Here is a 27,468-nt window from a genome sequence, read left to right as displayed (position 1 = left end):
CTAGAGGTTGACGAGGATCAAGCCCGCGTCTTCGGCCGGGACGCGCAACTGGTCGATCTTGCAAACGTGGTCATTGTCGTCTTCATCCCCTGTACCGTCGTCCATGGTCACAATAATAACGCCAGTCTCCCGCCAGTCCTCGTCGACCACGGCGACGAAGTAGAAAGGGTCGAAGCGGCGAGTTGAGACAAGGTTGTCCAGGTGCTCGGTGAGGGCGGCACGTAGAGGCTGACCTGAAAGGTCGTGGCGAGGAGCACGCTGGACATTGGTAGCGCCCTCGGACTGGCTATTGAACGCTTCTTCGATGCGGGCGAGCTCCTCACTGTCGCTGAGTTCGACGTGCACGAATAGTGCGAAAGGCAGCAGAGGATCGGGAAGGTCCTTGTAGGGGTCGATCGCGGGCGAACTGCTCGCCGGCAAGGTCAAATTAACTGACATGTTGAGAGGTGGCAGTTGATGCTAAATGCTAGGCCCAATTGTTGACGCAATCGGTATATGAGATGGGATGTAGTGATGCGAAATGAAGTTGCACAGTTCAAGTTCCATGGGTTTGTTTGATCGTATCAAACGCCCGCGATCAAATCCTCTTCCCCGGACAGCCAATACAGCTGACACTCTCGCAAGGCCTGCACTGTGACGTCACTCTTGTGCTCCAAGATGTCTAACACACGAGACCGCCCCCTTGCGTGCGAGAACCAAAACCAAGGCTGATATCAGATGCGGAATCCAGAGCAAAGATTCATCCTCTCCAAAGGCTACCGCGACTTCTGCAACAACAATACCCCCTTTACCTTCCAGGCCTTCGTCTGCGATCCCGGAACTACCGGCGCTGCCCACTGCAATGTCGGGCCGGGCCAGTGCAATCAGGATGCCGCGGAATAATGCACGGGGTCCATCAACATTGTCGAGCGGCGGCGGCGGCAGCGCGAGTGGGTGATATTACCCTTGTCGCTGGCGCGGCGCGCCCTCTGCACCAACGGGACCTACATTGCCTGTCCCGTGCAGTTCCGCAGCGTCGGCGGCCAGCTGCTGGACGCCCGCCGTCAACCGCCCTCGGCCAGACGCTGCACGAGTTGCTGGCGCGCCACGCCGAGACCGATAATGAACATGATGGTGATGACGATGATGTCCAGTTCGATGGTCAGCGACGTCGATTACATCCAGAAGATTAATTAGGAGGCGCGCTTGAAGTAGTAAGACGACGGCAGGTCGGAGGCCGGCTTCTCTCAACGAGAGACGAGGTGATTCTCTCTTCTTCTAATTTTGGCTTTGATTCAATAATGGGAATTGTGATAGCATGGTGATTGCTGGGCTAATTAGTTGGTTCTAAGGAAAGTAGGGGCGATACACGGGACTAGTAGTGTTAAATAAAGTCGCCCAAGCTTGCGGAATATTTATTTCTATGGGCGTAAAGGTTCTGGCTACACTAGGTTGAGCTATTTTGCGTTATTTGCATCGGCCCTTTCTCAAGGACAGACCAATAGAATATTGCTGTTATCCATTCCAGCAACATTAAGCTTTGCCAAATACGCTGTTGGCGTAAACTATCTATATGATCTTCAATCACGAAGAGGCGGATAGCGGAGCTACCCCTTGTCCGCTATTAAAGGCAAACGATCCATACAAGAGAAGAGTTGAATTTGAACAAAATTCTCATCCAACCTTTCTTCTAGTCCCATATTCAGCCTATCGCAATGACTCCATCACCGCTTTCATCGCAGCTAAGCACACAGCAAGACGTGTCTCCTCCCGGCGACATAGTAATGGCGACGCAGGACGACAATCGCTCGTGCTGTCTCTACCAGATACCTGAGGAGGTGATTTTCGAGCTGTGCAAGCTCCTTGATGGCACCGATGTGTATATCATGCGCCAAACGTGCCGCAAGTTTCGGCGTATCTTGTCAACACCACGTTTTGTCAAGCCAACCCTTTGTTGGACTGGACGGCGCAGGCACCTTACTCAAACATCTTTTGACCTTCCTGCCCTCGCAACGGACTGGGGCCACGTCCATGAGCGCCTCCGGCGGCGCAGTTGCTGCTTATCCTGCACCAACGTCCGCATTCCCGGGCCATTTGGGGGCGACTCGATCTACGACAAGGTCATGTCGAGGATGGTGAACCAAAGAAAGTGGTGCAACTCCTGTAAAACCACACACCCATTGATCCTGTTCCCCCATGATCAAATGAGCTGGCGCATTGGGGCTAGATGCATCCTCCGGCTGGGCGGCATTAAAATATGCCCGCACTTTACCTTCTCTATCGCAAAGTTTATGGAGCTGGGGCGGCGGTCTCGGTTCCCCGCGGCAAAGGTCGAAAGACCAATATTCAAATGCGACCAATTCTCTAGTCATTTGACTGGCACTATATTGCCCACTGTGACTTGGGTTCCACTGGTTAGCATGTACCCCCCAGGGATCAAGTCAAGATCAAGTGGAAAATACATCTCAAGTTGGATAAGAAGGAATTCTTCTATGTCAACCGGTGCGTAAAGTATGGACTAGACAGACCAGACGCACACCGAGCTGTCCAAAAGGGACTATCACGAGCAGCCAAAGACCACGACGACCTCCCTCTGCCCTCATCGTTCCTTCAACGATGGCGGCCTTCTCGCGGCGTTCAAGCGGGAGTATCCGTCTGAATCACCACTCCTTCCCACTACCAACGACGGCGTGGCAACGTCCAGCAGCCAATATCCCGAGCATTACGCCACGTATCCGGACGCTCTCCTAACAAGTTTCCAAAGCACTGACGAGTGCAAAGACTGCAATCCCTATAACTCCCCGTGGGGGAACAAAGTCGAGTGGCAGTGGGAACTGAGAAACGAAGAGGGGGAGGACTGTCTCTGGAAAGGAACTTGGCCCTGACTATGCCAGATCCCCGGGACCCTTATCACCCCATGGAACACGACGATTGGCTTCGGATGCTTCCATCTCCGTCGTACGGGCTTCCGCAAAACTTGAAGCTCCAACATATAACATGGTGCCCCGACAAGGCGTGTGCCAATGGCAGGGACGATTGGCGGAACCACTTCAGAGTCCTGGTCAATGTCCAGGGGATCGAAAAGGGCCCGTCATTCATACCCGTGCCATGCTGTCAACCCGCCACCCGTGGAATTGACCACCATGTGCGAAAAGTGAAAGATCCGTATGGATATGCCACGGCTACTTCGCCTTTATACGCGTTCATTCGCTCTTGACACTAGAAAGTTTAATTTGGATGAATGTTTCAATTTCAACTACAACTATTGTTCTCCCCTTTGTTCAACCTCCCCTTCCCCCTCGCCTTCTTCCTCATCCAACCCCAGCCAGAAGGGGCTCCCTATAATCACCATCTCCTCGTGGCCCTGCGGGATAGGCCGTTCGAGCCTGTCGATCTCGTCCTCGGGCTCCCCCTCCTTCTTTTCGGGCGACGCGATGTAGTAGCCCTCGTGGACCAGGCAGAGGCGGTACCCGTTCTGGGGCCCGTGGCGTCCGGTCTGGTAGATGGCGATAACGATGGACCGCTGCGTCTTGCCCGTCTCCTTGTTGCGTTTGGCAAAGTGGAAGATGTGGTGGCGCACGCTGTCTAGGCCGTTCGGGATTTCATCGAACGCGCTGGAGTTGGCTAGCTCCCGCAACATGGCGGTGGGGAGAGGGTTGCCGTTGGTCAAGATGTGGGAAGACATTTTGAAGGCGGTGCTGCTTGTCGATGGGAGACTGTGGAGAGGAACGGGGAGCGGATCGACTCGGGTTTGGGTGAAGCACTCTCCTTTTTCCAGGGGCTTCCTTTGAGCAGCGGCTGACGTATGTTTTGTAGGTTGCGTCACAATAGTTTCCTAAGCTAGCCAGCAAGTTTATCCATGGGTGCAAAACCGCGTAGCTCGTTAGCCAAAAGAGTCGTCTTATGTCGAAGCAAGCGTAGTGGTCATGTGGAACAATACAACGGCGGTGGGAAGTGGTTTACTGTAGTTATTGAAATGGAAAGCTATCCTTTATAGCCTCGAACGGAGCGTGGGAAAATAGGTGCTATGCAGTTGAAAGTGAGCCTCACAGCCGCAGAGCTGTGCCTCGCCGTGAACTTGGCCGGGTGAGTCATCATCGGGGGTAGTTCCTCCGCGGTAGATCTTGGAGATGGGCGCGGGGGAAACGCATTTTTAAATCTTGTCTTAAACCGCTTGCATGGTCATTCTATTGCTATGGGGTCCTTGTTTATCTCCAGCTAGCATGACGTTTAGTATCGCTTATGATACGGTGTCTAGTTAATTAGAAAAGTGCACACACAGCCTTGGTAAGTACTACCAAGTAAAGCTTGAACTGTTAACTAGATAGTACTGTTTAAAGATAGATAAACGGTAGAAGTCAGGGATATGAAAAGTGTCAACATATCAAGCCCTTGATCACGGTCGTGGGTGTTATCGATGGGGACGCCACCTCCTTTACCCCTGAGCTAGAATGCACCGCCACATAAAAGCAATGAGCCTTATCCTTATGTCGCCTAGCGCCCACAGGAGCATGTCAGCACAAGACTACCACACCAGGAAAATTGCTGAGTTGAGTAAGCCAAACATTAACAACTACCATAAACCATGAGCCTGACCAATGCGCCCGTCAATCAACCCGTGGGCCTGATTGGAGAATGCGTGTCTCATCACCGCTAGCTCAAACTCTAGGCAGCAGCGGCAGCCAAGCCTTCAATACCGCCTAAAGCATTCGAGAACGCGTTGAGTTGTTCACGTTCGTCATCCTGCGATCCTCTTCCCACTTCTCCCATCTCATCGAGTTCATCGAGCCTCTCGGCTTGAAGCCCGCTGCCGTTATGCCACCGCCATGTCCGCACAAGAACCTGCAGCTCGAGCCCAGCGCCTACGCCCGCGAGGTGGGCTTCGAGTGGACCTCGCCAGCTCAGCGCCTCGCTGCGGCCACCAGGTCCGGACGCGTTCCGGTGCTTCCTGCTCCTTCAGCTGGCCCAAGCGGTGGCGGTCGCAGAAAAGCGGCTGACGTACGCGCCGAAACGGTCGCGCGGGATCTGCTGCACTCGTTCCCGGGCCCCCTGGTGCTGCCTACGGACGAGCTGGCGTGGGACCCGGGCTACGAGACGCAGAGCTTCCAGGCCTGGTGCGACGACGAGACGCGCAACCGGCCGACGCGAGCGCGCAGGACGCTGTACGTCGCGGCGGTGCCGGAGATCACGGGAGAAGTAGGCTTCATGAGGGACTGGCTGCGAGCACAGCCCAAGTCTGGAGCAGCTACATACGACTCATCATCCTCTTCGTATCCGGAGCTAAAGACCCCAGACTTAGATGACTATGTCGCGTACCTCGGTGCGTTCTACCACGGGTTCACCGTGAAGCCATTCCCCCAGAAACTGCGGTTCGTGTCGTGGGAGCAGAAGAATCGGTCAAAGAAGTACCAATACGTTGGCCTGGCCACCGAGGACGGGAATTGCACCCGCATCCGCGCGCGGACCTCCCCGGATGGCGTGTTCAGCCAGCAGCTGAATCTCGAAGACGTGCTCGATGCAGAGATTTCCGTGCTTCCGAAAGACGCGTACGCCATGGCCCTGCTGGTGGACCACGACCTGTACGAGGACGAAGAGGATGACTTCTGCTGCGGGCGTGCATACGGGCTAAATCGAGTCTGCGTCGTCTCCACGGCTCGATACCGCCCGATCCTCGACGCGAGCCAGGAGCTGGACATCGACCACGTATGGCCCGCGTCGCACTGTAAGGCCTTTGTCGACGCGCAGGTGGCCGCGGCCGACGTTCACCGCGGTACGCGCAGCATTGCAGCGAGCAGCAGCAGTCTGTCGGTCAGGGCGCCGCCGATGCGCGCGGCGATCCAGCGCGCGAGCCAAGTCGCGGTGGAGCAGCAACACGACACGTCCCCCCAAACGGCGGAGCACCTCCGGACCCTCTGGCTGTCGCGCTTGGTTCGCACGGTGTCCCACGAGCTGGGGCACACCGTTTTTCTGGACCACTGCGTCTACTACGCCTGCATGATGCAGAGCACCACTGGCATGGCCGAGGACCTGCGGCAGCCGCCTTATCTCTGCCCCGTCTGTCTCGCCAAGGTCAGCCATAAGGTCGCGGTCGAGCTGCAGGGCGGCAGCGGCGACGGCGCCAGGCACGCGTACGTGCTGGAGCGATACGAGGCGCTCGCGCAGGTCTGCGACCGGTGGAAGGAGGTTGGTATGTTTGCTGGGTTCCAGGCTTGGCTGAGGGCGAGGATTGAGATTGTTCGGGAACAGGATCGAAGTTGATGGGGTTGGTGCTGTTATGATCTGCGAGACGCTCTTGTAAGTTGGAACAGAATCGAGACATGAACAGAAATGAGATTGATGAGATTTGGTAGTATTATGATCTATGGCCTAAAAGATGTTCTCGCATATTCCGGCGTCGTATTTATTAGCAAGTGTGCGGCTATTTCCTAGTAATGATGAAATAATTGCAGGGAAATGAAATGACGAAACTCAGCAATGCATCGAAACGAACTTGAGATACCCGTTCTCCCCCAGAGACCGTCCCCAGAACGCAACCCATCCCCAAAACCTAGTCAGAAGCGTTTCCCATCATGCTGCCCACCTCGCTGGGCGTGCTGCTATAAGCAAACTGAACCCGGCCGCGTCTCCGCTGTTCCCTCGCCGCCTTCTTAGCCGCAGCCTCTTCCTTCCTCTTCTGGGCCTGCCACTGCCGCTTCTCTCTGGCATCCTTGGCGATGGAGGCCTTGAGCCACTTGGCGCCTTTTTCAGCGGCCTGCTTCGTGACGACCCGCAGAATGCTCATGCGGCGGTCGCGCTCGGCCTCCTCGCGGACCTCGGCGACCCGGCGATCGACCTGCTGCCGGCGCTCGCGCTCGACGCGGGCGAGCCGCTGCTCCCCGCTCTCGGGGGCGCCGGTGCGAGCCTCGTAGCGCCCGGACGCGGCGGCGGCGAGGGCCACGGCCTGGTCGTACTCGGCCGCGTGGACGCGGTCCTCGGCGTCGAGAACGTGCTCGATGGCGTCGCGGCACGCGCGCCGGTTGATCTCCATACGGTGCAGGCGCGCAGCGGCCCGGCGGGCGTACGCGGGGTCTTTGCAGTCGAGGAGGCGCTCCGTCAGCTTGTCGATGCTCTGCGTGACTTTGATGTGGTCGGAGATGGCTTTGTAGAGGTTCAGGCGGGTCTTGTTCTCGGCTGCGGGTGGGGGACAGAGGAACGAGACTCGATGGTTAGCTGGGTTGTCATATTTCCCAAAAGGAAGGGATTTTGTCGTCATGGTAGGATATGTAATTGGTAGTTGCAGCATGGATGATGCTTGGGAGAACTTAAGAAGAGGGGAGAAAAACGACTTACCGAGGTGAGAAAAGTCTTCCGGTCTGGCGTACTCTTGTACGCTGAAGATGGTGGGCGGGAATGTATGTCTCGGCGGACGGGGCTCATCTTCATCGGAAGCGCTGGCGAGATCGGAGTCGGATTCGTCGCCGCCGCTGTGGTAGAGCGTATCTGCATCGTCGTCATGGAACTCGCTACCGCTGTTGTTTGGACCATCGTCATCGATCACCATGACGTCCGAGTGGTTGGTCAGATCGTATACTTCGGGGGGCGCAGGTGCCGGAGGAGAAGGAGATGGAGCCGGCGGGGCGGAAGAATCGGAAGGGGCAAGCGGGATGTCGTAGAGAGATAGTCCGGCACCTCGGGAAGCCTCGGGCTTGACGTCGTTTCGGGTATCGGGGTTGCCGGCACTTGAGTTGTTGGTGCTCGGGCCATCTGGCAAGGCCGTGAATCGCTGGAGAACAGCTTGGCGGACGAAACCGTTTTCCATGCAGAGATCTGTCAGAACGCCGTGAAGAAATGCTCGATCACTGACGGCGAGGATCTGCTCGATGGTGGGATCCATGGTTGCGTCCAAGGTAGGTCGGATGGGGGGACAACGGGCGGTAATGAAGGAAGGTCGGACGGAATGGTTGGTTTCGTGTTGAGACGAATCGCGTATTTGTTTCTTGTCAGATGTGTGCAAGTTCAGGCTCCCCGACGAAGGTAATGGTTACGTTAAGAACACTCAGCAAGTCCAGCCGGAAAAGGAGCTTTTGGCCACCGTCATGCCAAAAGTCGTAGGTAAAAAATTGCAGCTTTTGACAAGTAGTGAGAAAGAAAGACTGAGATCCAAGTGGTGGAGGTACGGGCTGCGGGCACTTGGTAGAATGTGTTGGTTGATTGTAGGCAACAGCAGGAAAAAGGTCCGGTGATGGAACGAATGATAACACGGGAATCAAGTGGCCTCTTGTGAAGTGGTCGATTAGATATCTGAGCTTCAGGCGGCGAAGAAATCTTCAAAGAATTGAATACAACATCTCCAATTATGGTCAGTTCTAGGGGAAAGAGGTTGTCGGCAATGTAGAATTGGTGGCTTCTGTTGGGCAGTGACGAGGAAAGCACTAGGATGTGATGTTGTAACCGAATGGCATCATGCTTTGAACAGTTGCGGTTGCTCCAAGAAATTGGGTGGTTGACGAGATTGATGCTCTTCTAAGCCAGATCGGCTTTCATGCCATGTTAAGAAAATGGAAGGGGCGCTAACGACAAACACGAGAATGGGGAGGAATTGTTGCCTTACAGGTAGCAGTGTATGAAAAGGAAGGCCTGGGTTTATTTAAGAGAGATTTTGCCCTGGTAAATATTTTGTCGTGGTTTATTATGAGTTGCTTCTTGGAAAAGGGGTTGGCGATAGATTGTGTTACAGCCAAACTTAGGATTGGATCCAAGTCAAGGAAGAATAATCGGGCTGTCGCCAACCATAGTAAGAAAGCCGTGGGAATTAGCGACTTGTGATGAGTAGTGAATACCGCAAGCAGGAAGCCTCATTATAAGAAGTTTCCTAATTGGCATGGCAGCTTGACCTCCTTACTCGAACTCCGCAACAGGGTCGGAAGAGGACAGGAGAAGCCTGTTGCAGGTTATCTCAAAACTTTGCCACTGGAGACATTGATGTACATCCATGAGCTCTGGACAATAAACACTAAAGGTATAAAGAGCTGATTATCACTAACATCCGTCTGAAACCGCTTGACCTGTTTTGTTTGTAGATCAAGAAAGTTTGAAGTACAACCCCTTATGGGACCTAGCAATAGATTTGTACTGTAATTACTTGTCTCGTTTTTCAGGGACGTGACGTTATGCCACCGATATCTTTATTCAAAAGGAGGCCAAAGGGCTCGTATGATTCAAAATGGAGCATTTGTTCGAAGAGGAAGATATAGAGTATTATCAGGTGGCTCCCTTCAAAGCAGACAAGCTGAGTAGATACTGATAGTCCAGACGGCTTCGAGAACAATTCCAATCACTTTGATGGTGAAAGCACCACCTTACCAACCTATGAAGACTCCTGCTGAGCCCTCCAATTGCCGGCATGACCCCCACCGGGCTACATCTTGTTGAACTGCTGATGGTGCCGATCACAGGGCCGAGAATCCCCCTTTGGCAGCGAGTTATATTATTTCCCGGCCACTGCAGGAACCACCGGACAGCACTTGGTCTGGACTGTTCTGCTCGCTCTCCGCCGGTGATCTTGATCGACCATGTGCAGATGCGGCGCTGCTCGATGCTTTCATGATACTGCATCTGTTGCTTCACGCAAACAACATTGGCTTGCCTCGATAACTTATCGGCGATTCAAACATGTGAGATTCGACGAAACTAGCCTCAATATTTTGGCTTTGCTATTCGGCACATGGGCACACGCATTCCCGACTTGCCCCTTGGATCAGTTCACCGATCTTGGCCTCGCTTAGGCATTACAAAATGCATAAATTTACATGTCTCTCAGTTATTACGATGCATAAAACAAACAATGCAATTTGGTTCGGGTACGGGCGAGGAGATTTCTTTCACCAAGCCATGTCAAGTTATGAGAAGGCCTCTCCAGTTCCTACCAGATGAAATTTTCCCTTCGTGCACATGATTGGACCATTATATCGACTTGCTCCACATATGCAAAGCCAGGGAATCTGCCAGTTGATAGAGATCAAATTCAGCTGGCTGTCAAAAGGAGAGGGTGGGTTGGACAATGGGCAATGGATGCCTGAACATGCTGACCCAGACTGAATATATGACTACATCCTCTTCACCTTGCTAAAGCAGCCCAACTTGACATCGGGTACAAGTCTGATGACAGATATACGATGAACAGCAGAGCAACAGCCTGAATACATTCCGTAGCTGATAACAGCGCAGGGTATGCCGTCATACCAAGTTGACGGCAACTAGAGCGTCCCTCAGGTCATTCATCGATTAATTCTTTCTTTTCCTTTCTTTTTCCCTCGATCTGCACCATAGAACAATGACACACGAATCGAAAACAGCATTCCACTCGACCTAGCATCCATCCATTGCATTAATCCCACAGCTCGCAAACAGCCCAGGCAGTCCAAGTAAAACTCGGGAATCCATTCTTGAAAGAGTTTTCAGAAGTGATGGAGTGGACATTCCAAGAGATTGTAACACCAGGAGATGTTGGCCAGATGGAGATCTGAGCCAATGAGCCTCTTTTTCAGATTCGGGCCCAATCTGACTCAGGATTACATGGACCAACTCTCATGCATCACAGCTGCAGCTGCCCAAGTCACACAATGGGCGTTGCCCACTGTGACGATTCACCTGAGACTGAGACCCGGCACGTATCTTCCATGACCCCAGAGGCATTCTCCCTGACAGCCAGCAGAGAGCATGATCAAATCACCGCGCCTATCGCGGAAAATGCCTGTCAACCGTGCCCACAGCGCGATCCATGCACCGCTCCCCCAGATTGCTGGCTGGACAACTGGGAATTAAACGGTTTTCGGAGGCGCAGGGGAGCTCGTAACCCTTTTGTAGGTAGTATCGAACGGCAAGCCTACGCTCAAAAGGGTGTTACTGCCGCGAAGTCCTCCTAGAACCGTTATCTCCGATGGAGCACACAACTGGAGAGCAGTCCCGTCGACCTACATGAAATATTGTAGACTGAGCGGCCGCCGCCAGCTCCGCCCGGGCGGTCTTACGCGTTTGGCTTGGCTGCGTAGGGATGGGCTTACAGCTACATAATATTGACCGAAGGAGTGAAAACGGTGTACTGTGGACATATTTTTGTCTGGCGATTGCATCGTATTTCCATAATTCCCACACCGAAAACGAATTTTGCGACTTTCTGGATTTCTGTGCGTCGTTGCATGAGTACCTACATAAATGGGCATGGACAGCTAGCCCGGCAGATGGCTGGAGCCCCTGCAAGCTACATCCCGGCAGGCTCTCTTCCCCATACCCACCACGAGCGCGACGGCGGTGGAGTTCAGGAAGTCGACGCTCCACTGAGCTGCTGCAGGGCTAGACAGAGCGCGAGCAATAGTCTGGCTGGGAAACTCGCGTACGCACCCACTTTGGGCCCTTTCGGCCTAGGCTGGTCTGGACTATCGAGAGTCGGGACTAGTCAGGAAACACCTACCTAGGTCACACACCGTGCACCCTGCGTACCGCCTCGCCAGGCCGAGCACCGGGCAGCCGGGGAACACGTTGGTGAGCAGCACGATGGGTCGGACCCCTGCGTCCCGATTGGCCGGGGTGGAGCCGGCGGCAGAAGAAAAGCAGTGGCTGGATCCTTACTATTCGCTGGCAGCGGGCCGGATGGGTGGATTTCTAGTAGAGACGTCCCCATTTGCAGGTCAGTCCGTCTGCTCAGTTTCCATTTGCTTTTGCTTTTCGCCTTTCCCTCTCCTGAGGCAGCGAGTCCTGTACGAGTCTTCTACGGTACCGTTGCTTTTCCCTCTCTTAGTCTGAACCCTGTTTTCTGTCAGACGGTTGAAAAAGCAGTCTGTGTAAAGCAATAAACCGCTGTATAATGACGGAATGCTGCATGTGACCCAAAGGAATATTCTTTGGCAGAAGGAAGCATACGATAGGATGGAAGGGAAGGGGGGGACGGGTCGGGGTGAGCGAGAGGGAATCACACTTTGTTGTCAACGCAACGCAACGCATCGAGAATAAAGCCTGAAACGAGCCTCTTCGTCTCGCATCTATTGGCGAGGAAGTGCTGAAAAGTCTACTACCTGGCTTCACCAGCTTACAAGCCACGTAGGCTTACCACACCTTGGTGCACACAGCCTCTTTCGGTCGAGGCCTGATGTGGCATGAATGGTTCCAGCGCCGGCAGCCTATCTTCGGCTCCTTGTCCCTCGCAGTTACGTTGACAAGCGGGCCACTCAGGACCGTCTAGATCGTCACGTAACTGGCGTTTACTCCAGAAAACGAGGAAACATCAGATTGTCGTAATGCGCACTGGCTTTGTCGTTCGGTCGCGACCGAGACGCGGAGGTTTCGCATTGACAAGACCCCTCAAGTCCCTTCGCTGGTTGGGTTCTGGTCAGTGTTCGGTGGCTTAGGTGGACTCCAGTGGCCCCTTGTTTTGCCCCAGATGTAGTCAATAGGAGGGCACGTGAGATCTCATTGGCGGGTGAGGTAAACAGCCCAGATCGCAACTGCTCTGGTCAGCGGGGGTGAACTGAGCCTAGGGTATCCCGACCAGCCTCACGGTGATCATCGTTGGAGCAGCGCATGAGGTGATGAGGGGAGAGAATGCCTTTACTTTTGCCCCGGGACGTGAGCCAATAATACCGGGCGTGCATGCTTCCTGTCAGGTGATGAGGCCGAATACAGAAACACTGCAGACGGGCGTCCATGCGATGCGAAGCGAGGCGAATGGCGAGGGCGGCGGAAGCAAGCAATCTACGTATGTATACATAGTATAGTAAGTAAGTACAGTATGAGAAGTGACATTCCGGATTCGGTTCCGCGCAATCTAGCCTTGCATCTCTCCTCGCTTCGCCCCAAGTCATCATTACGGTATCACAGCAGTTCCTAGTTCCTTCCATGTAGGTTGGAGAGCAGGTTTGCTTGCTACAGAATCGAAGAAGAAGAAGGAAAAGAAAAAGAAAAAGGAAAAGCAGATCGGTCATGCGTGCAGGCACGGCAAACACTACAGCCCCAAGTTTGCACTGCACCTGCAAACCGGCCGGGCAATCGATCAGCCTCAGCCGGGGTCATGTTCTTTGATCGGAGAAAATAGAGGGCATATGATGCAAGCAAGCAGCTGCATGTTTGGCAAATCAATCAATCTCACAGTCGAACGAGCCTGTCGGGGAGATCAGAATCTCAATTGCTGGCTCACACTCGTTCTGCTTTTGTGCCTGTCGCACCTGAGACCCGCGTAGAGTACCATGGTAGAGAGCAAGCCGCAAGCAGCAAGCAGCAGCAGCAGCAGCAAACCCGCAATCAAAGCACAAATGACTTACATGAGATAGGCACATACAGTGCCGTTGAAAGAGCCGCCAGACAGAGCCAGAGACGGAACGAGACGGATTGACTGGCTCACCAGAGCAAAGGCGGAACGAAGGGAGCGCGGCCAAAGAAAAAAGTCCCGCAGAAACGCGAAAACGAGCCCATGTGGCCTCCACGGTCGTCGCTGATTGTCGCAAAACCCAGGCTCCAAGTCACGTTGCACGGTTGGTCGTCGTCTAGAAAGAACCAGCCTCTCGATGCGCGGAGCCGATTGGCCGCAAAGGGCAGCCGAAGTGGCGATTTTTAGGCCGGTTTCCATTTGTGCCCAACTGGTGCCAGCACGGCTTACCTCTGCTGGGCTTGCAAGGATAGGCCAGGTAGGCCTGTAAAGCACTGTAAATCCCACCTACTTTTTAGCACCCAGAGCAGAATAGAGGTACCTAAAGGCCCCCCCAGTAGCCCCCCTGCCAGCAGTCCGCTCACCTGGACCCCTGTCCCACCGGCTACCATTGGCCCCAAGTGGGCCTTTTTCAAGGCGGTTGAACCCGCCAGACCAGGGGCCAGCTCCAGTCGCTCCAAGACTTGCGGGGCGACGGGGTCCAACTCTGGTCCAACTCCCACCAAGCAGCTCCAAGAGGGGGCCGTTGGGCCACGTTGGATGTCTTGATTGAGCGCCCGATGCTGTTAGTGAGTCAGGCACAACGACGACTAGGTCGCTTCTCGACGTGCTCTGGCCTCTGGCGCAGTCGTGCTAGCCCAGCCAAGCCCAGCCGAGCCAGATTTGGGTGCTGCTGGCTGCAATTGATGCCTGCAATGCCCGCAATGCCCGCAATGCCTGCAATGCAGTTAGGTATGGCATTTTGACCTGCGCACAACCGCAAATGCGTCATCGCCCATCGCCCATCGCTGGCTCTGGCTCTGGCTGCTGCTGCTGCTGCTGCTGGCTGGCTGACCTGACCGTGCCAGTGCCCAAACAGCTCACGCACGACTACCGCTCCCTAGCACGGCGGCTGGCTTGGGCTAGGGCTACACCACCCCCATCGAATCCGGGGCATGGGCATGCTTGCTTGGCCCAGCAGCAATCGTCCGGTGCGTCTCGTCCTATTTCACAGCCCGTGTCACCTTACTTCCTGCTTGGGGCTGCCCGATGTACCTTTTTCTCCCTCTTTCTCCTATCTTCCTGCATCACTCGCCTCGGAACCCATGAACCCAGAACAAACAAAACCCTCACAGTAGATCTTCGGGCTAGTACTTCTGCTCCAACCTTCCCCTCTTACCCCCCAATCCCATTTCAATCGCAATATGCGCAACTTCAACTACATCAACTACAACTTCTACTCACCCTTCAGCCTCACCGTGGACCTTGCAGCACCACACCAGCTCCGACCAAGACTAACACTTATTCACCCTCCAACAGACACTGCCCACGACACATAAAGAGGCTTCAACCACGACAGACACCCAACCCAGATAGACAGAAAGAACGAAAGAAGGCAAGATGGAACGAACGGCGACTCGACCAAAGATCGAGATCACGGCGACTCGGCCTATCGTTGAGATCAGGAACGACTCCTCATCCTCCTCCAAACTCCCACAACGGCCAAAGTACGCCAGCAGGGGTAGCTCAGGTGCCTCATCACAGAGGTCGTCCCAGACCGACCTCAGCAGCCAGAGTGGATATACCACCAGCAGCCAGGCGAACTACGCCCCCAGCAGCCCGGCGAACTATGGCCCAAGCAGCCCGGCGAACTATGCCCCCAGCAACCCGGTGAACTATGCCCCGCAGACACCAACACAAGCGCCCTTTGGCAGCACGCGGTCACTCGCCGACCGCTTCTCCCGCGTTCCCCGGCCTGAGCAACCACAACCACAACCGCTCCAGAGCCTGCAACAACTCCAACAATCACAACAACACCAGGCCGGCCCTCCAAGCCTCCCGTCACCAAGGGACGCCGGCTTCTACAACTTCGATACAGACACGGAGTCGGGCTCGGCATCATCCGTCCTCTCAGTCAGCACCCAAGCCACCAGTGTTGCATCATCCGATATCACAACCTCGAGCAAGGAGACCAGGGCTCCTGCTTCCAAGCAAGTCCGCCATGCACCCTCCATGAGCAGGGTCCGTATGGCGCCGCGCAGGACACCGGCTCTGCCATCCCCTCCCAAGACAGCGCCCCCTCCGCAACCATCGCCACAGCAGCATCCCGCCCCGCACAAAAGAGCGGCAGGACAGTACACATCCAAGTAATGCCGCCACCCGCCGCCCCTGCCCCGGCACCCCCATCCAAGGACCTCCAGCTCCAGGGTCGAAAGCTTGGCTCCTCTCCCAGCCGGGCCAACCTGAATGAGAAGAATAACAGCAACAACACCAACGCCCACAAGGAAAAGGACCTTCTCCACAAGATCGGCCAGCTCGAGCGCGAGGCCCAGGACCTGCAGGCCTCCAACAGCCGCCTGAACCGCGAGCTGACCGACACGCGGGAGCAGCTGTCGACGCACGGCTACAACCACAAGGAGGCCGAGCGCTCCATCAACCAGGAGCGCATGGCCCGCGAGCTCGCGGCGCGCGACCTGCAGGAGCAGCGCCAGCGCTGCGACGAGTACCGCTCCGACTTCGAGCTGCAGCGCGGCATGCTCCAGGCGGCCGAGGCCGAGCGCGACGCCATGCGCCGCGGAAGCGCCGAGACACGCATGGAGCTCGTCCGCCTGACCCAGGACCTCGAGCAGCGGAGCCAGATGCAGAGGGACCAGGAGGACCTCTTGCTGCGGCAGATCGCGGCGTTCGAGCATGCGGCCGTCTCCCTCGAGAGCCGCATTGCGGCGCAGGGCAAGGAGGTCAAGCACCTCACCGCCGAGCGCGACGCCCTCAAGAGCGACGTCGAGAAGTACGCCACTGAGGCCAAGGCCTTTGCTGAGGAGAAGAAGACCTTTGTCGATGCCCAGGCCGCCTCCAAGGCGGAGATGGAGGCCATGAAGGCGGAGCAGGAGAAGCTCCAATGCCGCATCAAGGAAGTCGAGGGCCAGAACATCGACCTCCAGGGCGAGATCGAGAACCTGGAGCAGAAGATCGGCAACCTCCAGACCCAGATCGACGCCTTCAGCCCCGAGAAGGAGGAGCTTACCAAGCGCCTGACCGACGAGAAGGAGGCTCTCGCCAAGGAGCTCGACCACGAGATGGATGAGCTCGAGAAGGACCTTCACCACGAGATGGACCAGCTCGAGAAGAAGCTCAAGGAGGAGAAGAACGCCATCGAGAACAAGCTCCTCGCCGAAAAGGCGGTCATGGAACGACGGCTCCTTGAGGACAAGGAGGCCATCGAGAAGCAGCTCACGGACGAGAAATGGGACGTCCAGACGCGCCTCGAGGACGAGAAAGCGGCCATCCAGAAGCAGCTCGAAGAGGAGAAGGCCACCATCCAGACCCAATTGGAAGAAGAGAAGGTCACCCTCCAGAACCGACTGGACGTGGAAGTGGCCGCCAAGGCAGCACAGATCGAGAAGCTGGAGACCGACATCGCCGGCTCCAAGATGGCCAACATCGCCCTGGCAGACGAGAAGCTGGTGCTCGACAAGAAGCTGACCGAGGCCCGCGATCACTTCAACGAGGCCACCGAGAACCTCGCCAAGCTGCAGGGTGAGATTGCCGTCTTCCAGGCGAACATCCAGAGCCTCGAGGCCGATAAGGAGCAGGCTGCCAAGAACCTCGACGCCGCCCGCGAGGAGCACACCAAGGGTCTCGAGCTCGCCAAGGAGGAACACAGCAAGAACCTTGAGGCGGCCAAGGAAGGCCACGCCCAGGACCTCGAGGCCGCGTATGCGAAGCAGGCCGAGCTCGAGTTGAAGGCCAAGGCCCTCGAGGCGGACATCCAAGGGCTGGACCCGGAGAACCTCGTGGCCAAGAACCGCGAGCTCGTCGTGGAGAAGGCCTTGCTCGAGGCGCGCCTCACGGCGCTGCGAGGCGAGCTGGACGAGCGGATCCCCGTGCTCCAGGCCGAGGCTGAAAAGGTGCCCAGTCTGGCCGCCGAGGCCTGCCAGGTCCCCGCGCTCGCGGAACAGAACTGCCAGCTGGCCTCGCAGATTTCAACCCTGATGCGCGAGCTCGACGAGGCACGCACGATCCACGCCATTGTGGCGATGAAGGCGCACGAGCTCGAGCTCCGGCTCAAGGCCGAGAGCAAGCCGCGCCGTTCGAACGGCAGCAGCTCGCGCAGCTCGTCGCGCTCTTCTAGCAAGGACGGCAGCCACAGCGACAAGAAGTCGTCTTCGGGCTCGTCCTCGTCGGGATCGTCGTCGTCGTCCAGGAAGCATGGGCGCTCTTCGTCGTCGTCGGGCATGGTGTTTGTGCGCAACACCGGCGACCGGGCGGGGACGGTGTGCATCATGCGCCGCGAGGAATTGTAAGGAAAGGGAACACTCAATCAGTCAGATACGATGAGTGATGATGTAATGAGGAGGGACATTTGGGCGACCAATGTTGTACGACTAATGAAACGAGGTCGAACTGTCATTGATTGATTGGTTGGATGGAAGATCTAATGAGGAGGACAGATCCCAGGACTGCTCGTTCAGCGTTCAGTGTGTTTTTCATTTGTCGCGCGCGTTCTTCTCCTTTTTTGGCGGTTGCATTATTGCGAAAAGTTTCCTTTTGTCTTGTCTGGGATGGATGCATTTTCAGGTAATTTTACAACGGGTCGATGGATGGATCGATGGGACGGACGGATGGATGGAACAAGTTGTCGTCGAGATATTCGAAGTCTAATCGTGTGTATGAAGCTGTACGGGGTGGATCGGATCGGATTCGGATGGCCGGGCTTTGGACAAAAAGAAATCGAAAACGGGGAGGAATTGGAATTGGATTTGGGAATCGCCGGCGGGCACACAACACATGGAAACGGTCATTGTTGCGACCGGCAGACCACCTACTTGGAAATCATGTAAGATCGTGGAGATTGGAACTTTTTGGGGGGCCCCACGGCACACAACAACAGCTTTTGATGTTGTTCATTGTTTCTTGTAATGGAGGAGAATATTTTGTCATTCTATTGGGATGGGGGGATTAGCATAGATCATACTCTTAGATTTCGGCTCGGGCTTCGGTCATGTAATGAAATTGGTTCATGTTGTCGAGGTAAAAAGAAGGAGCAAAGATCATTGCGTCAATCAGTCAGTCAATCAGACCCCAAATTGAAAAGTGTCCAAGCCATCAAAGTGCACAGCCACCTCGTGTAGCCACAGGCTGACCTTGACCAAGTGTGACCGTGATTCTTCGCCGAACCAACTCTTCCAATTCATCGCTCAGGTAGTTCAATCCTGCAATGGTAATGACGAGATAGTATCATGCCTGAATACCAATTGATCGAGAGTGTGATGGACAGGAGGTGTTGAACGGACAGACAAATGGGGCGGGTTCTGGGGTGCGGGGTTGGGATGCTGGCTGCCAAGTCTACCTACCTAGGGTGGGTGGCTGAAGAAGGCACCTCCACACTGTGGCGCACTTGGCCCCTGAGCCCCCCCCTCCCCTTTCATGGACAATGTAGTCAGGCTTAGACGCATCAGTGGTTGTAATTTAAGTTCTCAATGATCCTTGAATGTGACATGAAGAAGTAAAACGTTTTGGCAAATAGCTGTATATATTTGTTTTAGTATTTTGTTCGTATCAAGCTATCGTATCTGCGCCCTTCAAAGCGTGCTCTCTGGCCAAAGTTGCCTTTTGCAGGAAGGTATGAAGTTGGCTTATTCTTAATTTCACCCACTATCAAGGGTGTCACGAACCTGAAAGACGTGTCTGCCTTGGATTTTCGTTTCACTTCAAATTTGCATCGGTGTGGCTCAAGACAACTTACTCATGCATCGACCGATGAGAAAGTCCTCTGCCCGTTGCACTGTAGTTCTTGAGAAGCCCGTAGCCCCAAATGTAGGTGTCGACGAAGTTCATCCGTCTCTTGAGTATTTACACTTTCTATTGTCCCGCTCCGATTGGAAAAGGTTGAGGTGGGCGAGCTATCCTTTTGATCAGCCTGGCAAGTCCGATATTGCACTGTTTAAAGATAGCCAAAGGCGTTGCCTCTCCTTAAATTATATAAGGTTTCTATTAATATATCTAGTTTAAAGGCTGGCTATACTTAAAAAAAGGGATCACGTACACGAAGCGTATAGTTTACTAAATCCTCGTACGAAAAGGATTTTAAAAAAAATTAAATAAAAAGAATATAACGTAGTTTACTACTTAATAGATTATATTACTTAATAGATTACTTTTTCCACTTTTCGACACTTTTATATAAGTTTATTTAATTATAACGTGCTTTATTAATTAAATTTATTCGCTATCCGATTCGCTACTCGATTTTATATTTTTTTCACATATTCGCGCATTATAACCTATCTTACCGCAGATACTATAACGCCTTTCACTAGCCGCCCTCCACTTCGACGGACCCCCTGTTTCGCCTTCATTAATCGCTAGACGCTTCCTTTTACCTTTTCGTCCTGTAGCTCTTAGGATTCTTTAATAGTAAGGGCTCCTCCTAGCTGGACTCGTGCTTTTTTAACTTTCCGGCGTTTAAAAAGTATTAAATTAACTTTTTAAAGAGTACACACTTATTTACGTATAACGTGGTTTATTAGTAAGCGGGATATATTATATACCGGGACACTTTTCTAACCGACTATATTTTTTAAACTTTAATACGTCCTAATTCTATAATTATAATACTTAATCCTTTATTAAAAAAACGGATCGATTTAACGATTTAAGCGACGCGAAACCCCGTAAAGTATATTAGCTAAAAAGCTACTGCGAAAGCCTTTAATATCCCACGAACTTCTTTAAATTATCGACTTTACGGCCGACCTTTACAACGCGAAATCGGACATTTTCGACGAAAATTAAATCCGATTAAAAAGGGTGCTTCGTAATTATATAATTAATTTAAATACCCGAGGGATACCTCTTAATATAGCTAGTGTAAAAATATAGCCAATTTCCTCACCGCGTCGCGCGGCGGCGAACGCGTCGGTAAGCACTGGGTTAAGCGATTTATTAACCGTAATTTAAACCTTAAAAATAAAATAAATCGTCGATACGATTATTAAAGGGCTTTTTACGAGGATCTAAACGTTATTTTCGGCTAGTTTAAGCTAATCGCGAATATTAAAGCTAAATATAATATCGTTAATAAAAATATATATAATTTTAATAAAACCGGTTTTATAATAAATATAATTAAATTAACCCTCGTCGTAATACGCGCCGATCGGCGTAGAAAAGCGAAATTAGTCCAGCCTAGTAATCGAGAATAGTTAACGGCGATTAAATGCATTAATTCGTAAGGCTAATATATCCCGCCGTTTTTAATCGTTTAAAGTTATTATTACCTAGTAAACTAGGCTACCGAATGCGATTTACCGGGTAATTAAATAATTAAATCGACTTTAAATAATTAAATAAATAATAAAATAAGCCTAAATTAAATTAAATACTTCGATAAGTATATTAAGTCGCGAACGAAGGGTTTATATTATTTTTAATCCTCGACGGCCACGAGAGCTATATTTCGGCCGAATTCGAAGTATATTATAAAAATAACGGCATTATTACGCTTAATATGCCTCTTTATTTTTCTCATTTATTTTAATTATTAAATATAGAACTTTATTCGCTTTTAAAGCGCGCGTATTCGAAAGAAATCGAGCTATTTATTAAAACCTCGATTAATTATATTACGAAACTCGAGTTCTTTATTACGTTTAAAGCCGCGTATTTTACTATTTTTATAAAAATTAATATTAAATTTAGATTTAACGTATTTAATTTAATACCTTATAACCTTAACGAGGTAATTAATAAATTAAATATGCGTCTTCGGACACCTACACTTAGCTCGTCGCGTCCGGGAACGGCTAGTACCTATGACCCTTAAACGCCGTTTAACCCTTAATAGATAATTAAGCACTTTTTTTATTAAAAAAAAGGTGTTTACCTATTAAAAAACTCTTAACGCTAATTTTAAAAACGGTAAACTAAATAACGAAAAGTATATATATAATCGTATATAAAATAACCTTTATAAAAGATTAAATACGTATATTATAAGAGGCTAATTTAGCCTTTTCGAAGCGCCGGAAAGCTAAAAAATCGCGAGTCCAGCTTAAAGGAGCCCTTATAATTAAGGAATTTCGAAGGCTGCAGGACGAAAAAATAAAAGGGAAGCGGCCAGCGATTAATAAAGGCGAAAATAATAGTTTATCGAAGAGGCGCGCGACGGGCGGCAGGCGCTGTGAGATCTGCGGCGAAACAGGCCATAATGCGCGAACATATAAAAAAATATAAAATCGAGTAACGAATCGGATAGCGAGTGAATTTAATTAATAAAGCGCGTTATAATTCAATAAACCTATATAGAAGTGTCGAAAAGTAGAAAAATTATCCCGGTATATAATATGTCCCGCTTATTAGTAAACCACGTTATACCGAATTAATATATTATATTTTATATTATATACACTATATTATAATATAAAGAGCCTATTTAACAGTTTTCATTTTAAGTTATAAGCTTAGCCCCAGTATTAATTTATAAACTAAGTAAATCTTTAAAGAGGAAGCTAGGACACGAGATGCATATACTTTCCAGTAGAGACTTTATAAATCTGGAGGCGTTCTGCACTTTGGTAACCGCAATGAACGGTGGCGCAAATTGCCTTGAAGTGCTGAAAGCTGTGGTTGGACCGTGGGACGGGCTAACAACCACTAAATCCAGGATACTACCTGTAGATGCCCCTCCATTGCCGACGTGTAGGAGGCGCTTAGTCGACTGAGGAGCAAGTGCGACTAGCCCATTTGATCTTCTTTGCCAGTGGTAACAGGGTGCCAACTCCGAAGCTATCGCCATCTTCACATTAAAAACCCTCGTGGGAAAGCAGGCTGTTCAGCGTCGAGGCTGTCAGGGATGGCCCGGTTGCATGTTCGCTACCAAGCGGCTGTTTCCCTCGCTGCAGTGCTACAGCCCAGACGTCGTCCAATTGCTTAAGCCTTCATGCACTTTCATTAGCTTAACAGTGCCATCTAGTTGGCCTTGTGGTGATCTTATCCCCCTAAAAGTAAAAATGTCATCGACCACTTACATGTGGACTAAGATCTCGAGTCGTACTCGAATCTGGAGAATGTCCGGTTTCGTCAACTTCGGGCCAGGGCTAGATAATGGCTGTGCGCCTCGCAGAGGCTCATTTCCGCCTCCTGTCAACTCGACCAACATGCGGCTAAGTATAATGCGATAGATAACCAACAGGCCCACGTAACAGACAAACATTGACAGCCTGGCTAGGAAGGCAAGAACGTGGTAATGCACTGTTGTCTCCCCGACGTCTAGTCTCGGCCTCTTCCTCTGGCGTTGGCGTGGATCAGGAGACATGCCCCCTTCTCTGGCCGGATGTCTCATGATTGTGAGAAGCAGATTTTTGAGAGAAGCTCTCTAACTCTGACTATTTTAACCCTGAGACGTATATAATCCTTGGGATCTGGGTGAGTTCCTACGAGATCCTGTGACCAACACGGAAGCGGGAGTTGGAGAGATGGTTCGGGGTCAACCCAAGGACTGTACCCCGCGTCAAGTACGAGTACTGTAGGTAGGTTCAGCAGGGGACGAGTATTATTGAATCGATTGTGGCTTGGGAGAGCACCTCCACTTTGTGGCGCGTATGGCCCCTGAACCCCTTTTCAAGCAACACTGCCATTGTCGCAGACTTCCACAAAGTCATTGGCCGTACAGTAAGACGGGGACAACTAGTTAAACTTATCATAGCCACATGAGATGCTGGCCACGTTAAGCCAGAAACTGACGTTTTCTTCTCGCCCTACTGCTCCGCTGTCTTGTTGGCAGAGCCAAGCAACATGAAAAACGTGCGACGGCGGTTTTAATGTTCTGCTGGTACCCCTCTAATGAAGAAGAGATTTTATCACTACACTGTTGCGGGAACTAATCAAAAGTAAGGACTATAGTGGTAGCTTAGCATACTGGGAAACTGGGTGGGCAATGCCCCTATGCCCAGCTTGCTTCAGCGGGACATCCAACCACAACTGGTAATGTACAAGACGACCTACAGGGAGCGTCATCGCATGATCTCATGTCAGTCTGTGACTGCTCCTTGGGAGCCCAGCTACTAGCCAGCTTCCCGTAAAATCACTTTGTAACGGTATCGTTCGGTTCTATTAAGTTGGATGACGAGAGGAACATATGTGATATTTCGTATTCGGACTAGCCGTATCCTTGTCAGGCTGCGCGAGAGTCGTAGTATCCGTCGAACTACATAAATTCATATACTTCATTTCCACCCCACGGAAGTGGTATTTGTATATGTCCCTACATGATGTATCTCAGCTGTCAGCTTTGGCCCAACTCCAGGGTATGGAATTGCGACCCTGAGGTCTCATCCGGAATGCTGATGGATCTCCCATAACACCTTCTTCATTAAGAGCTATGTCTTGAGTCTCCTCCTGTACCATCCCTCTGTGATCTTCTGCAACAGCCAATAAAGATGGATTGGAATTCATTTGCGTCTGCCAGATTTTCAGACTGTCATCTTTCTTCATCAGCAATCCTATATACCCCTATCAAACTTTCAAAATCTACCCAGGTGGTCGTTGCTGGAGTGGGTTGACGGGATGATATATTCGGGATTTCAATGACTCTACTCTTTGGTTTTCCATTGCTGAAGCGAGCTGTTGAGATGCAGCATCCTGCCTCTTCGGAGATTCCGCTCTTTGTTGGGAAACCGGGTTTGATGCTACATTATTTGGACGCGGCTAGAAGCCTTCGATTCTGCTACCCTCTTCGCCTTAGCAGCATTTCATCCCCTCCTTCTCTAACCACCCTGATTATTTATATCGTTTGTGCTACCAAACTTAGCAAGGATCCCGTGCTCACGACACTCGCACCGCGGCGCGATAAACAATTTCCGTCTCGTACAGGAGGCGTCTATATTGTTGTCCCTCACTAGACGCCATCCCTGGTAGGGGCCCGAGAGAGTGGCGGCAACGTATTGATATCTCATGTACAGCTAATAATGATCAAGGCTCTTAGTTGTAGGCCACTGTAAGATCTCAGGTACTTAGTATAAATCTTAGACAAGATACATACCTACCTATGTAGGTATGTAGGTAGCTGACCAAAAACCAGGCGCTACTTTTTCTGGCGGGTACCCGACGACACTTGCTGCACGATGCATCATAACATCCCTCCTTGTCCTAGACCACAATACCCGTCTGCATACACTCTGAAACATGCAGTTCACTTCCAAAACTACGCTTTTGCGCCAGTGCGCGCTGAAGTTGATATTGGAGTTGTAGACTGATGCACATCACTATGTACATCGGTAGGGGGTTCGAACACGATGGTGTAATGTGATAGATTAGGTTCGGTCCACTAGAGTGGCAGATCCAAGCTAGATTGAGTAGTTGATAGCTAGTATGGAGCCCGCCGTTATTGATAAGCTTATCGATAGGCAATTGGTCTTTCGGGCCAACGGGCTAGCAGAACAGCCGTCACGGCTTTTCAAAACCCTTCCATCCAATGAACAAGGGCAGCTGCAGAATCGACACCACTAGCATGCATTGGATTGCAGTTAGCCCCAAGGATCTTTTCCCATGTTCTGAAAGTCCTAGAGGGATCGCGATCTTGAACTATTTATCTGATGCCCAGGCTGGCTCTCCACATGTCAACCGATTCAACCCGTGTCGAGCAAACTCAATAGTCTACTAAACTTTTGTCAGCGGCCCGCCGAAGCCCGCAATTCGGGTGTAGCTTGACGTCACGCCTGACGATCCAACGTCACCCGCGACGATCTGTCCGAAATCTATCACACCCCGTCCACACCCCGTCGTCATCCGTGCCGTCAGGCCATGTGCCAAGCAGAGCCGCATCCACTGCGGTCGTCAAAAGAAACTTGTCATAGCGCGCCGAGAAGCTTGTTCAATCTTGGCTGCGACCGGGCGACAGGGAGTTGGGACGACATGGGAACAAGCATTCAGCATCGGCAACGCGACTATATGAATCAGGGAAGCCTGGAATCACGGTATCATTTGCGCGAACCGCATTTCTACACGCCTTGCCGATGGCTCGGTAGTTCAAGCACCCCGTGCCCCATGGTCAGCGATGGCCTATCCTGTCACGAATCAGGTCAGGTGGCGGGTGGGTGGTAGCCTTGATAGTGGATAAAGCTGGAGTTACTCGGTCCGTATGCGGGTTCAATTTTTCACAATGTGTGGAAACATCTCAGTGGGGACCAACTCCCAGATCGTCGTCAATACGCATTGGTGCCGGTGGAATAAGTGAGGATAAATCACCACAATGTCGCCCTTCACAGACGGCCGGTCGACTTCTTCCCACGCATCTCAGCTGCTATACCCAACCCCAGGCCTGATCCCCAGATGCATTCCTCCCCAGACCACAACAGCAATCCGGTCGATGTCGAGAAGGATGAGCTCGGTCTCCAAGACCGGGATCCGGGCGCCTCCAGCTCCGACGATGTCCAAAACGAAAACGTCGGCACTGGACATGTCGACTCTCAAGGTCGCCGCGAGCTGAAGGAGGTCGACTGTCCCGAGATCCTCGCGTACGCCTGGCCGACATGGAAGAAATGGATGTACCTTCAGCGCCGTCGCCGGCATCCAAATCTCCATGAACTACAACACCTCCGTGTTTCCCAGCGCCATCAAGCCCCTTTCCGCCGAATTTGGCATCAACGAGCAGGGTATCCGAGTCGGCCAGATGATTTACCTTGTCCTATACTCCTTTGGCTGCGAGCTCTGGGCGCCGTGGAGTGAGGAGTTCGGACGATGGCCGATCCTCCAGCTCTCCATGCTTCTTATCAACATATGGCAGATTCCTGCGCCTTGGCTCCCAACTGGGGAACCATTGTGGTTTGCCGTGCTCTCGTAAGTCTCGCTGTCACTCCCCTATTGTTGCGCGCCTGTACTGACTTGCACCCAAGGGCGGATTATCCACTGCTGGTGGCAGTGTTACTCTCGGTCTCATTGCCGATTTATACACGCAGGAAGAGCAGCAATGGCCGTTGGCTTTTATCGTGCTGTCATCCTGTATCGGCACTAGCATCGGCGGAATCATTGGCGGGCCCATCCAGAGATGTAAGTATCCTTGTTTTACCCTACCTTAACCACCGCTCACACTCTTGCTGCAGTCCTCGAATGGCAATGGTTCTTTTGGATCATGCTCATTTTCGGCGGTGCCGTCCAGGCAATCTTCTTCTTCATGCCCGAAAGCCGCGCGACGATCCTCCTCGACAGGGAGGCCAAGCGGCGACGCCGTACGGGCCAGGATCCCAACATCTATGGTCCCAACGAACTGAAGAAGCCTCGCATCTCGCTGAAGGAAGCGGGCATCGTCTGGATGCGTCCGTTCGAAATGTTCGTCCGCGAGCCCATCGTCCTGTCCTTGTCGCTGCTGTCCGGCTTCTCCGACGCCCTCATCTTCACCTTCCTCGAGTCCTTCCCGGAAGTGTACGAGAAGTGGGATTTCGGCATCCTCGCGCAGGCCTGGGCCTTCATCCCCATCAACGCCGCGTACTTCATCGCGTACCTCATGTACCTGCCCTGCTTCTGGCGTGACGACCATATCCGGCGCAAGAAGGGCGACGACTGGTTCCTCCCCGAGCGCCGGCTCAAGGTGCTGCTGTGGCTGGCGCCGCTCGAGCCCATCGGCCTCATCGGCTTCGCGTGGACGTCGCTCGGCCCGCCGCGCGTGCACTGGATCGCGCCCATGATCTTCTCGGCCCTCGTCGGCATCGCCAACTACGCCATCTACTTCTCCTCGGTCGACTACATGATTGCGGCGTACGGCGTCTACTCGGCGTCGGCCTGCGGCGGCAACGCGTTCGCGCGAGACTTCCTGGCAGGTATCTCGGCCATGTACGCGACGCCCATGTACACCAACATCGACGGCTACTCGGTCGAGTACGCGAGCACCATCCTGGCGGGGCTGAGTGTCATTGTTGTGGTGCCTATCTACGTGTTCTACTGGAAGGGACCCGTCATCCGCGACCGCAGCAAGTTTGCCAAGTCGCTGGCCGAGGATCGGAAGAAGCAGGGTGTGCGAAGACTCAGCAAAGATGAACATGTGGAGAACTTGCAGGTGTAAGGAAGGGATGAACGATGACGATAGGAAAGGTTGCCACGCCACAGGCTTCACAGTTATG

The 27,468-nt window shown here is 52.5% G+C and overlaps 7 protein-coding genes across 7 annotated transcripts; 4 read left to right on the top strand and 3 right to left on the bottom strand.

The window, feature by feature from the left end:
* Positions 1-438, bottom strand: PG997_014930 (uncharacterized protein; the record flags this gene model as incomplete). Its single annotated transcript, XM_066819244.1, has 1 exon — positions 1-438. One exon carries the CDS (start codon positions 436-438, stop codon positions 1-3), a length of 438 nt encoding a protein of 145 aa, XP_066661432.1.
* Positions 439-841: 403 nt separating this feature from the next.
* On the top strand, positions 842-1,172 carry PG997_014929 (uncharacterized protein; the record flags this gene model as incomplete). The annotated part of the gene is made up of 2 exons (XM_066819243.1): positions 842-929; positions 1,006-1,172. The coding sequence occupies 2 exons, from the start codon at positions 842-844 to the stop codon at positions 1,170-1,172; spliced, it is 255 nt and encodes an 84-aa protein (XP_066661431.1).
* Positions 1,173-3,241: 2,069 nt separating this feature from the next.
* On the bottom strand, positions 3,242-3,664 carry PG997_014928 (uncharacterized protein; the record flags this gene model as incomplete). The annotated part of the gene is made up of 1 exon (XM_066819242.1): positions 3,242-3,664. One exon carries the CDS (start codon positions 3,662-3,664, stop codon positions 3,242-3,244), a length of 423 nt encoding a protein of 140 aa, XP_066661430.1.
* Positions 3,665-4,794: 1,130 nt separating this feature from the next.
* Positions 4,795-6,237, top strand: PG997_014927 (Archaemetzincin-2; the record flags this gene model as incomplete). Its single annotated transcript, XM_066819241.1, has 1 exon — positions 4,795-6,237. One exon carries the CDS (start codon positions 4,795-4,797, stop codon positions 6,235-6,237), a length of 1,443 nt encoding a protein of 480 aa, XP_066661429.1.
* Positions 6,238-6,526: 289 nt separating this feature from the next.
* PG997_014926 (uncharacterized protein) lies at positions 6,527-7,852 on the bottom strand (the record flags this gene model as incomplete). The annotated part of the gene is made up of 2 exons (XM_066819240.1): positions 6,527-7,176; positions 7,309-7,852. The coding sequence occupies 2 exons, from the start codon at positions 7,850-7,852 to the stop codon at positions 6,527-6,529; spliced, it is 1,194 nt and encodes a 397-aa protein (XP_066661428.1).
* Positions 7,853-14,755: 6,903 nt separating this feature from the next.
* PG997_014925 (uncharacterized protein) lies at positions 14,756-17,658 on the top strand (the record flags this gene model as incomplete). The annotated part of the gene is made up of 2 exons (XM_066819239.1): positions 14,756-15,349; positions 15,376-17,658. The coding sequence occupies 2 exons, from the start codon at positions 14,756-14,758 to the stop codon at positions 17,656-17,658; spliced, it is 2,877 nt and encodes a 958-aa protein (XP_066661427.1).
* Positions 17,659-25,604: 7,946 nt separating this feature from the next.
* On the top strand, positions 25,605-27,410 carry PG997_014924 (uncharacterized protein; the record flags this gene model as incomplete). The annotated part of the gene is given in 5 exon segments (XM_066819238.1): positions 25,605-25,627; positions 25,672-25,899; positions 25,910-26,191; positions 26,274-26,401; positions 26,455-27,410. The coding sequence occupies 5 exon segments, from the start codon at positions 25,605-25,607 to the stop codon at positions 27,408-27,410; spliced, it is 1,617 nt and encodes a 538-aa protein (XP_066661426.1).
* Positions 27,411-27,468: the final 58 nt, after the last annotated feature.

The sequence above is a fragment of the Apiospora hydei genome (assembly GCF_038363865.1).
Source record: "Apiospora hydei strain CBS 114990 chromosome Unknown utg000010l_segment0_segment0, whole genome shotgun sequence".
Taxonomy (NCBI): Eukaryota; Fungi; Ascomycota; class Sordariomycetes; order Amphisphaeriales; family Apiosporaceae; genus Apiospora; species Apiospora hydei.
This window is presented reverse-complemented; position numbering and strand designations above follow the sequence as displayed.